This window comes from Venustampulla echinocandica (genome assembly GCF_003357145.1).
Source record: "Venustampulla echinocandica strain BP 5553 chromosome Unknown scaffold_7, whole genome shotgun sequence".
Lineage (NCBI taxonomy): Eukaryota > Fungi > Ascomycota > Leotiomycetes > Helotiales > Pleuroascaceae > Venustampulla > Venustampulla echinocandica.
Genome location: NW_022474212.1, coordinates 457821 through 471539, shown reverse-complemented (window position 1 = coordinate 471539; position 13719 = coordinate 457821). Strand labels below are relative to the sequence as shown.

Sequence of the window (13719 nt, the reverse complement as noted above, 5' to 3'; positions counted from 1 at the left end):
ATTCCTAAGTTGAGGTTTGATCGGAGATTTTTGCCAACTGCTGTAAACCCTGGATCAGCTTCCCGGGTTCCTAAAAAGAGTTGTTCTTCTGGTACACTTTGTAGCTGAGGTTGCGTACCAATGCTGAGGTTGCTTACCAATGCTGAGGTCTGAAGCTCCTATATGAGGCTAAAATACTTCCATTTGGTCATCCTCTTAGCCAGTTCGATAGGGCTGAAGGTCGAAAATTTGTGCGGCATGTGATAGTATTCTTCTTCCAAAGCTCCTAGGCTTGGAGTACTGTTGTATGCCGCAAGGGGACCACGGAAGGGAGATCCCAAATAATGAGTTTCAAGAAGTCCTGTGTCTGAGAGAAGTAATACTGCTGGGTTTGCGCAGGACAGCAATACCTGTTTATTTCGGTCGTATATATGCGAGCAATAAGATGCATCAAGCAGCGCCTGATGCGTCGATGCATACGTAAAAAGTATCTTTGATCGCCCCAAGATGTACTTTACTAGTAAACCATTTCGACTTGTGGAACTGCCGTAGGCACTTCGATGAAAACCGTAGACTTAATGATTTTGCTGAGCTCTTGAAGGCCACCTTCTCGAGCCAGTTGTATCTTCATCAGTTGGCGAGACCTTACACTCTGTTGACACCGAATTAGACAATTGTCCAGACAAGCATGTATAGCTGGTTCAACTTGCCTCTTCAATTGTTCCGCTCGTTACATATCGAATGACGCAGACCTGTTTGTCTTGACCTAGGCGTAAGACACGCCCGATTGCTTGGTCTTCGACTGATGGGTTCCATTGCGGTTCAAGTATATAAACCCGACTTGCAACGGATAGATTGTTGAGCCTACAATTATAACACTGAGTCAGACATTCTAGATTCGGGGGGGGGATAGGAGGTGTACCCTGCCGCACCGGTTCCTAAGGTCATCAACAGTACCTTGACTGAGGAGTCGTGATGAAATCTTTTGAGTACCTCCTGCCGACGAGGCGGGGGAAGAGTGCCATCTACTTGGCCGAAGACGATCCCAGTTTGATGGAGAAGCTGGGCCATAAGATCGATGCTCCGCTTCCAGGTTGAAAAGACAATGCTAATAATGCGATTAGTAGATAAAGAAAAGTCTCTTGGTAGGATTTGGCTACCTCTTCTCGTGAGCATGGTGTTCCATTATGTCAGAGAGCACTGCTTTCAGCTTCGAAGGGTATTTAGGATGACCAGAAATACTGCTGTAAATGTTAGATCCGCTGTCATACCCACTGTCTTCTTTTTGCAGTGAGATAGGTTCAGGGTCGACTTGGCGCACTGGACTGAGATGGCCTCGTAAAGGATATCCACTATCATATGAAGCAGTGATCTGCTGCTTGCAATCCTGACATTTGAGGCGACGGTTGGGGTCGACAAGCTGTTGGTCCAACCCATCGATTGTGTCAATAGAGAGTATGTCGCAATTGCACTCTGAGCAGACGGCGCTGCCAATTTGCTGGAAAAGGCCGTTAATTTCATCAGGGTAGAATTGCTCGGCCGAGTCTTCCTCCGTCACTCCCGTCTGCGTAAGAGTCGTAAGACCTGTATTGCAAAATATACGCAGCCGCAGTAAGGCTGTCAAAACTGCTCTGCTTTCCTTTGGTGCTCGTCGTTTACTGACCACAGCCTTAATTGAACGCTCGCACGACTTTGCAAGCTCGTTGTAGGCTCTCTCCTCAACTTTTGACAGTTGTGGGTGTTTTTCGAGGCACGTAACGCCGAGTGGTAAGGACAATATGCTTCGCCTTAGGCATATTGACCCAAGAAGCATTTTGAGGTTCTCATAATCTGGCTTAGGCCTCTGGGAGCCTTTTCCTATTTTCTGGTTTCCAGCAATATATCTCCGAAACGCTGAAGTATCATCTAACTGCGGCACGCGAAGGAATTTTACAAGAGATCTGAGATCATGCAAGGAATTCTGTATTGGTGTTCCTGTCATGCACCATCGGATATTTGCTGAAAGATTTGTAGCCGCCTCGAACGATTTCGTGGACGAGTTTCTGATGGTATGCGCTGTAAACACCTAGTTAGCTTTGCTCGAGAGAATTTTTATGATAGAAATTGGTCATTTCTACCTTCGTCGAGAATGAGCCGATACCAGTGGAAGCAATCGAGAACACTGCCTCCCCTGCCCAGATCCGCTGCGACGGTGCCGTAAGTGGAAAAGACAATGTGATACGGCAGAGTTGAAGACGAACTCAGGCGCCTGTCCGGTCCATGATATACGTAGTATTGCAGCGTACCATAGGTGATGTGCCTAGAATGAATGAGGAATGAAACTTTGGTGAGGCAGTGGACTTACGTTGTGATTTGGTCAATCCAACCATTCAATAGCACTAAAGTCATCAGTGACAGGAGAACAACGCTGGTACTAAGCAAACTGACAGACAGAGGGCACAATCACTAGTGTTGACATTACTAGGATCCTGGCATCTTTGATCCCTTCCTTATCAGTAAATCGTGTTGTTGCAAAATGTTCGGCGCGAGAAATCGTTGTGACAATGGTTGCAATCATGGTCAGCGTTTTTCCGAGGCCCATATCATCAGCAAGAATGCCTCCGAGTATGTCGTCCGGGGTCTGGCTTCTTGCGTCAGTGATCTTATGTCGGAATCTTAGCCCAAAGTTAGTTGTATGTTCGTCGCACCTGCTGATGATGAGTGACGAGTGTTACATGCCTTGGGACTCCCGAAGTGAAATCCTCAACACGCCATAGCATTCTTGGGCTTTCATCCTGATTTGATTCTCGGCCCACTACGAAGTCGACAGCTATTTTTTGGTGGCTTCAGGATCGATTAGTATTGCCTTAAAATCGCCCTCGAATCTATATACTTGCCTTAACAGGTTTGTTTTGATTCGCTTATCGACATCTGCCTCCCGGAGATAGTCATGCCCTGGAAGGTTATTTATGAAAACTTTCAAATCGTCCGGATCGTGATCAGGTTCCTCGATATTAGGCTTCGATTCGATGTCATTTTGAGACGCCTCAGCAGAAATTGGGGGCAATACAGCCCCATTCGTGAACGAGGATCCAACAGCACTAAGATATTGCGGATTCTCGTAGGCAACGTCCAAAGGCCGTCGAATTGGATGCTGCAAGAACATACGATACTTACATAACTCCTTTGCGATGGTGTCGGCAAGGTAGCGAGCACCAAATATTTGTACATCCATTGAACAGATAAGCTTGAGTCTATCTGGGTTCAGAGGCTGCGCAGCTGCCTCTAGTTTCTGTTTGAATTCTGCTCGAGGGAGGAGGGCTTCATATCGAACGCTCTCCTTTGAGACGAGAGACATGAGCTGATAAAGCGCACGCTGGGATTTTGAGTTCATGGTGGCAACATTGGTACCCTTGAACTGTAAGTCACAACGATCCTGCCCGAATATGAGGTCCAGGGATGCGAGGACATCTTTGTCCCTTCCAAGTTCTTCCAAGAGTTTTAAATCCTTGCTCTGAATGGAATTGATTCTGATTTGGACATATCTCAACTGGGCCAATATTATTGAGTTGCCCCACAAAATAGTCACGAACCGACGAGGGGACTTCACCTACGCACCATTCCAAAACATATTTGCTCCTTTTTCCGGGCATCTGGCTTCTGAGACCCAACACCGTCCATTAAGGTGGAGGGTGGTACTTGTGGTAAAAGATAGATAGAAGTACCTCGTAGTTGTAGCCCTGCCAATGGCAGCAGGTCTCCATATGTTAGACAGTAGTCATTGACAGGGAATGAGGATCTTCAGCGCTTACGGTTTCTCTGCGGCGCCTCTACGACTCCCTCTTCGGAATCAACAACCATGTGTTGTACTCTATCACTCAGAATCCTAACGCTCGAGGATCTTCCACAAGAACTTCGAGAGGATGACCGTGAGGCAGGAACGGATGGGGAGGCATCGTGCTGGAGCCTCTTCCAACGATAGCCTTCGCTTGGAGAGTCCTGCTCATCCACTTCGAGCGGCCGCTTTGGAGTTGAGGAACCAGACATGATGGGATCAGGTCTACATAATGACATGCCTCTTGCGGGAGCTTCAAAAGACGTTAAGGTAGAAAAAGTCGGAGACTGTCGATCACATGACCATGATCACGTGGAGTCTGATGGCTCATCTCATGTGGCGTGTCAATGTGGGGGATTAAAAAGAGAACACAGTGAATTAAAAAGAGCCTCCCAAAAAAAAAAAAGAGAAAACTGGTGGGGCTTACAAAAGGTTATTGGCCAATCGCAGGATATTACGTGGCAAGTGACCCGCAGGTTAAACGAGCAATTCTTAGCCAATGAATTGCACATTTGGGGGCCATGCTGCTGGTGTAATGTCAGATCCCGAACAAGTCTAGCGGCCACACAGCCCTCAAAATCGAGTTGCAATGGCTTCTGACCCATCAGCACGTGAGCAAGGATTCGCCACCTGCAGGGATCAATCTACCTAATTTTAGGTATTCAAGCTTGCTGCCGCCATCCTCTTACGCTAGTCACATGATATTTCTATGCTTGTAAGAAGAAAAGAGGCTTTGTGATCTTCTGATCTGTTTGTGGATTAAAACTTTAAAATCCGTTAAGGAGAGTATTGTAAACGCATAGCTTCGAGGTTTTTATTCGAAAATTTGAAAATATGTGTGTATCAGGTGATCAAGGCTGAAGTCATGTGTTGAGAGCAGGATGCGATACTGGTAGGAGGTAGATCGAACCCTAATATACCAGCTTAACTATAAACTATACTTAAAAGTCTTACATCTAGCTAAATAACCGTGAGAGAACCCACATGCTGTAATCAATCCAATTGAACTTGCAGAAAGTAATTTCTAAAGACTTGGAAGAGGACTCCGTCCATGAAGACAACTCGGATGTCAGTAGATTTTCAAGTGATCACAGATCTATCCAGCCCACAGAGCTCTAAAAACTCGCCAAAGGAAGGCAACAGCTTCCCAGCAGCTAATAGTGCATCTACATTCGAACCCAACTCCTCACTCAACATATTCGCTCCATCCGCTCCCTCGCCACCCTCCTTCAATTTCTGTAGCAAGAGCGGACGAATGCAGTTCAGTCCAGTCTTGGTCCGGAGATGATCCGCTAATTTATCTGCTCTGCCATAAAAAGACTTGCATCCCCACGTCGCCCCGTCCTTGAGGTCCCCAAAACAGACGTATTTCTTATCCCCATGGTCTTTCTCGTGACGGTCGCGGTCATTTTTGCGTGTGAAGCTCTCTCCGCACACACCACACGCGAACGGTTTTACGCCCTCGTGCGTCCGGAGATGGGAATTCAGGTTGAAGCGGCCGGTGTACTTCTTCTCACACAAGTGGCACTGAAAGGTCGCTGGTCTCTTCGCGGTGCTAGGCGTCTGTGGCTTCGCGGGTGGTGGGTACTCCTTGCCATCAAACTCGTCAATCCCGTGCCAGTGGAGGACATGTTTCTTCAGCTCGTCTTTCGTTGCACAGCCGAAAAGTTTCACCTGGCAGCCGTCGAAGACGCAGAGGAATGGACGATCATGCCTGTCAAGATGATCCTTCTTCTGACTTGCGCTTTCAAACCCCTCGTGATAGTAATAGCAACTGACGCGGGGGCATTTGAACCAATTGCTGCCGTAGAATTGCTCAAGTTTCCGCTTCTCAGTCTCCGGTAGCGAAGGGGACCGCATGCCCTCGAGGAGCGATCTAATCTTGTCTGTGGCCTGCCATAGGTCTAACGCTTCGTCCTGACTTGGGCTTTGACAGTGCGAGCCCAGCTGCTTCCTAGACCATTCGACAGCTTGGCAGATCTTCTCATAAAATGTCGACGCCGCCATAAGAGATAGCTTCTCTTGGACTTTCTTGGACATTGGGAGAGACTTTGGCGTTGCTGACCAATGCCATTGGATGAATTGCTCGACGGTCTCGAGTAAAAGATCCAGTTTATCTGCTGCATCAGGGTTCGGAATTCCGGTTTGCAGATGCATGGCCCAGCAAGCTGATGCATAGTCATAGAATGCGTAGATGCCGTTTAAAAGGTCCGCTGAAATGGCGTCGTCTCTTCGTTCCTTCGCTTCAGTAACCTCGGGGAAAGCAAGGTAGGCGAGGCTCAATATAGACAACGAGTAGTCTACCTCGTGTGGTATGACATATTTGGCCCGAACCAGATATCTATATTAATCCGTCAGCTCATTTTCTGGAGGAGAAATGCAGAAAGGCTTTTTCTTAAGACTTACTCGCGTGCAGTTTCATGGATCAGCTGAACAGTCCCATCATATTCCAGCTCGACGAGGGATGCAAACAGTTCTTTCGGTGACTCCACAAGCTTCCTCTCGTAATCGATCTGCTGTTGGTCCATGTCACACCCCACTTTAATGGATACAGCTCCTTGTATCTCACGCCATCGCAATGGTCTCTTGGCACAGACAATCCAACCAAGAACTCTGCTAACTGTCTTATTCTTATCACTTCTCGATTCAAGGACGCGGTCGAGAATACGTTCATACCTTTTTTCATAAAGTCAATGCACAGTGTAAAAAGGTTCTTCGTGGGTTACTCACACGTCATCCAACTGCACTGGGAGCTTTGCTGGGTTAAGCTCCTCGCGAAGGTCTTCCCGAGTTAATTGTCCCTCGAGATACTTTGCCAGCACCTCCGCGAAAATGAACATTCCTGGGAGCGTTAGAAGTATTTCGTATACAGTTGGCGATAAGCAACCTAAACGTACCTTGGGCCCTTGCCGAGATAATGTTCCCGATGTGGAATTCGTTGGAGCGTAATGGGCCAAATTTAGCTTCGAGTTTCTGGTGCCATACTGCAGCGTAATCTTTGAGGTCTTCTTTGTTCTCGGTTGTGATTTTGATGGTGGGTAGATGCCCCAGAGTCTTTCTAGCTGGTCCATCATCTTGACTAACGAACAAGCATCGTATTGAGTCCATGTTCGCCGGAGGTAGAGCTTCGATGATCCCTAGAAATCGATTTGAAATATTATTTCTTTCTGCTTCCTTGCATTCATCAAGCCCATCAATGATAAGATAGGCCATTTCACAACTATTGAGAGCCGTGTGCAACATCTCGTCTGCGATCTCAGGCGAAGACAGAACGGCTCCGATGCAAGCCTTTTCATGGAAATAAGGTAAAAGCTGAGGGTTTTGAGAGAGAATCTGTGCCAAGATTGATCTTGCAACCGCCATAAATGAACTCCGCCTTTCATCGTCGTGTTTGCAGTAGAAGAATGCGAAAGTGGAATTCGGAACACGTCGTACTTCATCCACAATTACTGATGCGAGTATGGTCTTGCCTAGTTTTAGTAAGTACATGTAGTACATGTAGTTCATGTGTAAAAGTGGTATTGATAAGTGACATACCTGCTCCTGGGATCCCGCTCAACCAAAGCAAAGGCTCGGAACAATCTTCACGGTCATACCACTCCTGGAACCGAGCGTGATCGAGGAGCCAACGACCAGGGTTTTTGCAAACTGATCTAGTGTTCCGATAGTGTTCTTGTTGAGCTTCACAACCGAAATGGCTGAGCCATGCGTGAACCCTATCTTGACGAAGGATGTCTTGGTCTCTCATCCGTATTTCAAACTCATGGACAGCTGCTTGGCGAACGTTTTGGACTTCCTCAAACGTAGTATATGACTCACCACTCTCAATCAATCGTTTGTGACATCCAATATTTGACTCGATATGTTTGATGCCAGGTGCAAAGACTCTCCACGAGGCTTCGAACAGCTGCTTCCAGTCTAGATTTCATTTAGAATTGATATTGATTCCGACTAATAAGATTTCTGGCTACTTACGTCGTTGTTTGAAGATCCGAATAGTATCTTTATGGAAGCTGAGGATGTCTTTGTACAGCATAACCAAGACTTCTCTCATATAGAGCTTTGATTTGAAGATTTGTTGAAAACTCGTAAAATCAGGTAACTGCTCTCCGATCCGTTGATATGCATCCAGGACAGAGTTAAATGCCTCAGGAAATGACTTGGCAAGCTAGCAAGTCAATCGCTGTTGTTACAATCAGGTCTTAAGAATCGAATTGCCTTCACTTACAGTGAGAATATATTTCATCGGACCCTGCAAACACCATGAGCTTGTTTTCTTGGAGTAAGTTGCCACGGAAGTGTTCGCGATTACTGACCCATAAATACGAATTAACATCCGAAACATCAACGAAAACTTCAGCGACTTCAGCGACTTCAATAAATGCCTTCATTGAAACCAAGAACGGTTCGAGCCTCTTCATGTACATCATACTTTCGTTCCTTTCCTGCTCTTCTTGAAGAACTCGGAGGGAATTTTGGAGGGAAGTAAAAGTTGTAGCTTTGAAATCAGCATCTTCTGCCTCACTGAGGCTGATTGTCCGTTTGAAAATGTCCAATTCAGCTATAACTTATATTTAGTCATTTTCAGCTTCGCAGTAGGCGTTTATTCTACTCACTTTTGATGTTGCTTTTACTTGACATTCCATTGGTGTTGAGCCTCGACTGATCTACGAGTATGCTTGGTGCGTCATGACGGTTGCTGTATCCACTGGTAACTGATAATGACAAGATATCGCGTAGCCTAGAACATCGGGTGGTCAGCTTTTCCTAATTTACAATGTCTCAAGAGCAAGTGGAACAATCTAAGCTCTTCCGGGATGTGCTGGGAGTGCATGAGATGAAGCAGGAGTGTCATGGGATTTGGGAACAATGAATCAAGGAACCCGATTATCCTTACTTATATACCACATCATGGTAGTCCGGAGAATCTCTGGTAAACTTCACCATATCGGAATGGGTCTCATTTATTGGAAATGTTATAGAAGGGTTTTTTTCATTGAATTTGCATGTTGCCGATTCTCGGCTTACTAGAATCGCAGGTGTCCCATTCCGATCTATTGTGCCATCTGCGTTCTTCTGTTTCGTATTAGAAATAAACTTTCACTTTGAGGGTCGACTGACCAGAATCGTGGGAGACTGCGAGGTCTCATATGCCCAAAAACACTTGAATCGACTTTGGAACGAGCTGTTTGAGGACGAGTCATTGAGTCGGCGGAGATAGTTTGAACCTCGAGCAATGTCATCGACCAGTGCCTCGTTTGGATTATCATCAACAATTGTTTGAAAATGTGACTGTTCCATGCCCAGGTTTGGGACACCAAAAAATACAGCTCCCGCGAAGAGGCTGAGTAGAGCTGTGTACCCTTCGTCCGGACTTCTGTTAAGCTTTACCATGGCCTCTCTCAGTACAAGTCCGCCGAGGCTGTGAGCAAGAAAGACAACAGGCTTTGCAGATGTTGAGTTCCAGCCATATGTCTGAAGTTGATTGATGAGAGCCTGGGCGAGGTCTGGGATGAGTTGAAATGATTGGCTGCCACCAAGCTTCGTGTCATAGCCGTATATAATTGACCTTACGCCCGGCAGGTGCTTTGGGAGCGTGTCATGAATCCACATAAACGTCTTGTCGCCTCGTTTTGGCTGCCAGGAGCCGAAAGGATGACTGGCAAGACCTGAGATAGTAATGCAACTGCTAACAGTCAGCCTGGTATAATACTTCGAGAATGAGCATGTATACTCGAACGAATGTCTGGATTCCACGTCGTTCATTGGTGTCATGCCCATGAAATGAGTATCCAGCATCAAACCATCAACATGAGGCTGACCTTGATTAGCTGGGACAAACCACTCCATTTCCCCATGGCTCTCTTGGATAAGTGAAGGAAGAGTTTGAAACATCACAGTCGCCATCTTAGAGCGCGGTGACTCCCAGGAATTCAGGGTAGTAGCTAACGAGTATACTCGAATACGGTCGTCTGAGATATCACCCAGTCTCGAGCTGAGAAGACTCGCAACATCCTCAGCAATTTTGACATCGTTTGGTAGTCCGCGCACGCGGAAAACCGTTCGAGACCATTTATCGCTGTCTTGCTTCATTTCAAATGTGGAAACTTGGACACTTCCAGCTTTGGATCCGTTCAGTGTCTCTCTGTCTCCGCCCGGGAAAGGTCTTTTCACTGCCGTACATCTTCCATGATGTTACACACACTCTAGTCGGGCCATGGCTGGCGGAGGATTCCGTGCAGATGAGAGTCCAGAGAAAACAAGCATATAAAAGATCCGATATTTCTATGCAAACTGAAGAAGGCACCGTTGGCAGGGGGTTGTGAAGCCCAGAAAGTGAGGTGTGAGGTGAAGAGGTGGTTTTGCCTTCGCATTCATTGGTGGGCTTCCCGGATTATATCAGCAGTGATCCACTCAGCAGCGCGCGCCTCTCCGAATCGGGCTAAAAGGAGGAGTATACCGCCTTGAGACCGCCTTCATTCTGCCGCAATTTTCACCATGCAACTCTCAAATCACAGCTTCCCCGAACAGCAAAATCGAATGCATGAATGCTGAGGTATGCGATCAACCCTCGAAATTCTGTGACTATGGCAGCCAAGCCCCCAAAGGACCCGTTACTCGTGGTCCTTGGCGCTACAGGCACAGGGAAGTCGCAGGTACGAAGCTCCCTTCCCCCTGCAGTTCAAGCTGACAGCTTCTCAGCTTGCTGTCGACCTAGTAAATAGATTCGACGGCGAGATCATCAATGGCGATGCGATGCAGATGTATGACGGTCTGCCAATAATCACGAACAAGATCACGGTAGAGGAGCAGGAGGGAATACCACCATCTGCTGGGCTGCATTGCGCTAGATGAAGAACCGTGGAGGGTTGGGCTATTCAAGAAGAAAGCGGGTCAAATAATAAAGGAGATTTGGTCAAGAGGAAGACTGCCCATTGTGGTTGGAGGCACACACTACTGCACGCAATCGTTGCTGTTCGACGACTTTCTTTTGAAAGATCAGGTTGAAGGGGAGGAGCAAGACCACATCGAATTTTTCAACGAGGAGATTGTGGAGAAGTTCCCTATACTCTCAGGGCCTACCGAGGATATGATCGAACGCTTGAGGGAGGTGGATCCTGTGATGGCGGATCGATGGCACCCAAAAGACAGGAAAGATCCGACGGTCTCTGGAGATATTCCTGACAACCGGGAAGAAAGCTTCTGTGTTCTACGCCGAGCAGAAGGAACGAAAGCCGCACGGAAAAGCTGAGACTAGCATGACTACAAACGAGGTGGGCGATGGCTTGACCCTCCTCTTCTAGATACACGCCGAATCGGAATCTCTAAAACAACGGTTGGGTAGTCGAGTCGACAAGATGTTGGATGCTGGCCTTTTGAGCGAGGTCAAATCGATGGAAATTTTTCGGAAGCGGCAATTGAAAGCGCGGATTCCAGTTGATCAAACACGCGGCATCTGGGTCTCGATCGGGAGGAAAGAGTTCACAATCTCGTAGCCTTCGAACAAGGCACTACTTCTCAAGAGGATCTGCAGAAACTCTATGAGCTCTCCATTGAACGAACCAAGGCTGCTACTCGCCAATACGCAAAACGACAAGTCCGATGGATTCGTCTGAGCTTGATGCCAGCTTTAGCAGAGGATTTGGACAAGCTTTACCTCCTTGATGGCACAGACATCAGTCAATGGACAGACGCCGTCTCCCAGCCTGCCATCGACATTGCGGCCAAATTCCTTGAAGGCAGCGAGCGTCCTTCGCCCTATGAACTGTCAGAAATAGCTCGAAATATTTTGGCTCCAGCGTCTAGTCGTGACGAGAAGCCAAACTTATGGTTCCGAAAGGAATGTCAGACATGTCATATGGTAGCCGTCAATGACGTCCAATGGAAAACACACCTCAACGGCCGTCGTCACAGAGCACTAACCAAGAAGAAGCGGAAGAGTGAAGCAAGCGATAGGTCTTCCCATCCGAACCGCTCTGGACAATCGGCGGGAAAGAAGCGGAGAGGTTGGTGCGCTGTCCCCTCTGTATGTATCCGAAAAGCGCCGCCAATGCTTCGCACGTACTAGAGAAGACTTCGCCAGAGAGCTCGGAGGGGGGTTCAAAGGACGGTTCGCAGATGAAAGCCCTATCCTAAAACTCCATTTATCTGTACATCTATAACTGAATCCTGGAGTGGGTCCCGTCCTGCCACCTCCCTCTCCCCAAGATACTGGGCAGAAATCGACAGAGATGATATTCCAGCCGATGCTCGAGCTACCTTTCTAGGACGTTGACTCTGCACTCCACCTCCACCTTCCTTCGCGGAAGGAGAAGTACAGACGACCTAGACGTATACTATATAACGGAGCTGCGGACAGCGCGCCTTAACGAGATCTGTGGCTAGCGGGCCTTCCTAACTATACGAGGCCTTTGTATCGACAGTAGCTATTAAGCCACGAAATTATTATTACCAAAGACTTAAACGAATATCTTATTTAATACAAGATACGAATATTTATTAAACTACTTTTAATATTCTTAATTATAATATTATAATAAGTATAACTTTATATTTATTTAATTTATTAAATAGTAATATATCTAACTTAAGTATTTCTTTAAACTTAAGTCTTTTTCTTATTTATATTTAATATAATTAATCTTTAATCTCTGTAACTAGTTGAGAAATTAAGTAATTTAGGTTATATTAGAATATAATATATAATATATAATAAAATAAGCTTTAAGTTATCTTTAATCTCTTAAACTATTTAGGACATTGAGGTCAAAATGCGATATACAACAAAAAGTCTAGGCGTCACTACATAAAATTAGAAAGTCTTCAGAGCACAGATGAGTGTACTTGCTATTCGATTTGGATTTGTTGTAGAGCGGAAAAGGATCCCAAGGCAACAATCGTTAATATAGGGATCGGTTCGGCTAATAATTATCCCCGACCTAGCGTATATACCTACCTTACCTACCTTAAGGTACCTTACCTTACCTTAGGTACGGAGGCTTGTTTCGGTAAGAGCGAGGTCATATTAACCCCCAACTGGTTCCGTACCTACCTACCTGTACCTAGGTAGTATAGTTTCTGGGAGGAATATAATGTTTCGGACGGGGTGAGAGGTGGAGTGGGGAGAATGGAGGCAGGCGTTCTTGCATGCGCACACCTGGCAGGCTGCCCTTCTCGCTACCCATCCATACCTTGCTGGCCGCTGAGCGTTAGACGCCAGGAACCGAGTCAACTCGACTGCCATTCCTCTGCTTATTCTGAGGTCTTTCACCGCGGCGGCATTACGAAGTAGAAACTCGAGGTACCCCAACTCCCATACCCCGCCATCCCACGGCATAGCTTTCAACCCCCGAACCCATTGTTGATTTGCAATAATGGCCAGCTTGATCCACTACAAGTCTTCGAAGAGACTTCCGAATCAGGATCCTGCCGGGCTACCTTTCTCGAACTCCTCTCTTCAGACGATACCGAGCTCCTCGCTTGAAGCGATACCACAAGAAAATCGGTATACGTTTAGCACTATTAGCGATCTCGAAAATCGTATCGAAAAGCGCGCCGAAATCTTAGCATAAGATTATATTCAACATGAATATCTTGCATTCTCATTGTTCCGGATAGGAAACGGTAACGATTGGCCTCCTAACGTTTCGAATTGCCGGTTTACCATATTTGAGAGCGACCAACTGTTGATTACTAAAATCATACCGGCTAGTGGGGATTGATCTTTTAGAGCTATTGATTTACCATCCCCCCCAGAATTTGTACGCAACAGAGGGTGACGGAGGACTTAGAGAAGAAGTTGGGACGGAGACGGAGTACAAGTGGCTATGTAGCATTAAGGAATACCAGGTGGGCCAATTTGCGAAAATTCGGGAGGATCGTGTACATGTGTTGCCTCCTTGCTATTAAACTGTACTTTGCAAATA

General features: G+C 46.6%; 3 protein-coding genes across 3 annotated transcripts; 1 reads left to right on the top strand and 2 right to left on the bottom strand.

The window, feature by feature from the left end:
• Positions 1 to 496: 496 nt before the first annotated feature.
• BP5553_08088 (uncharacterized protein) lies at positions 497 to 4005 on the bottom strand (the record flags this gene model as incomplete). Its single annotated transcript, XM_032016711.1, has 11 exons — positions 497 to 631; positions 732 to 843; positions 902 to 1087; positions 1140 to 2034; positions 2097 to 2278; positions 2324 to 2357; positions 2407 to 2633; positions 2694 to 2773; positions 2852 to 3508; positions 3577 to 3716; positions 3771 to 4005. 11 exons carry the CDS (start codon positions 4003 to 4005, stop codon positions 497 to 499), a joined length of 2883 nt encoding a protein of 960 aa, XP_031867002.1.
• An 868-nt stretch (positions 4006 to 4873) lies between these two features.
• On the bottom strand, positions 4874 to 9886 carry BP5553_08087 (Uncharacterized protein; the record flags this gene model as incomplete). Its single annotated transcript, XM_032016710.1, has 12 exons — positions 4874 to 6134; positions 6200 to 6469; positions 6524 to 6635; positions 6691 to 7263; positions 7331 to 7711; positions 7769 to 7961; positions 8022 to 8045; positions 8110 to 8354; positions 8410 to 8534; positions 8691 to 8869; positions 8915 to 9479; positions 9528 to 9886. The coding sequence occupies 12 exons, from the start codon at positions 9884 to 9886 to the stop codon at positions 4874 to 4876; spliced, it is 4287 nt and encodes a 1428-aa protein (XP_031867001.1).
• A 494-nt stretch (positions 9887 to 10380) lies between these two features.
• On the top strand, positions 10381 to 11861 carry BP5553_08086 (tRNA dimethylallyltransferase; the record flags this gene model as incomplete). Its single annotated transcript, XM_032016709.1, has 4 exons — positions 10381 to 10449; positions 10496 to 10557; positions 10607 to 10998; positions 11290 to 11861. 4 exons carry the CDS (start codon positions 10381 to 10383, stop codon positions 11859 to 11861), a joined length of 1095 nt encoding a protein of 364 aa, XP_031867000.1.
• Between the last annotated feature and the right edge of the window lie 1858 nt (positions 11862 to 13719).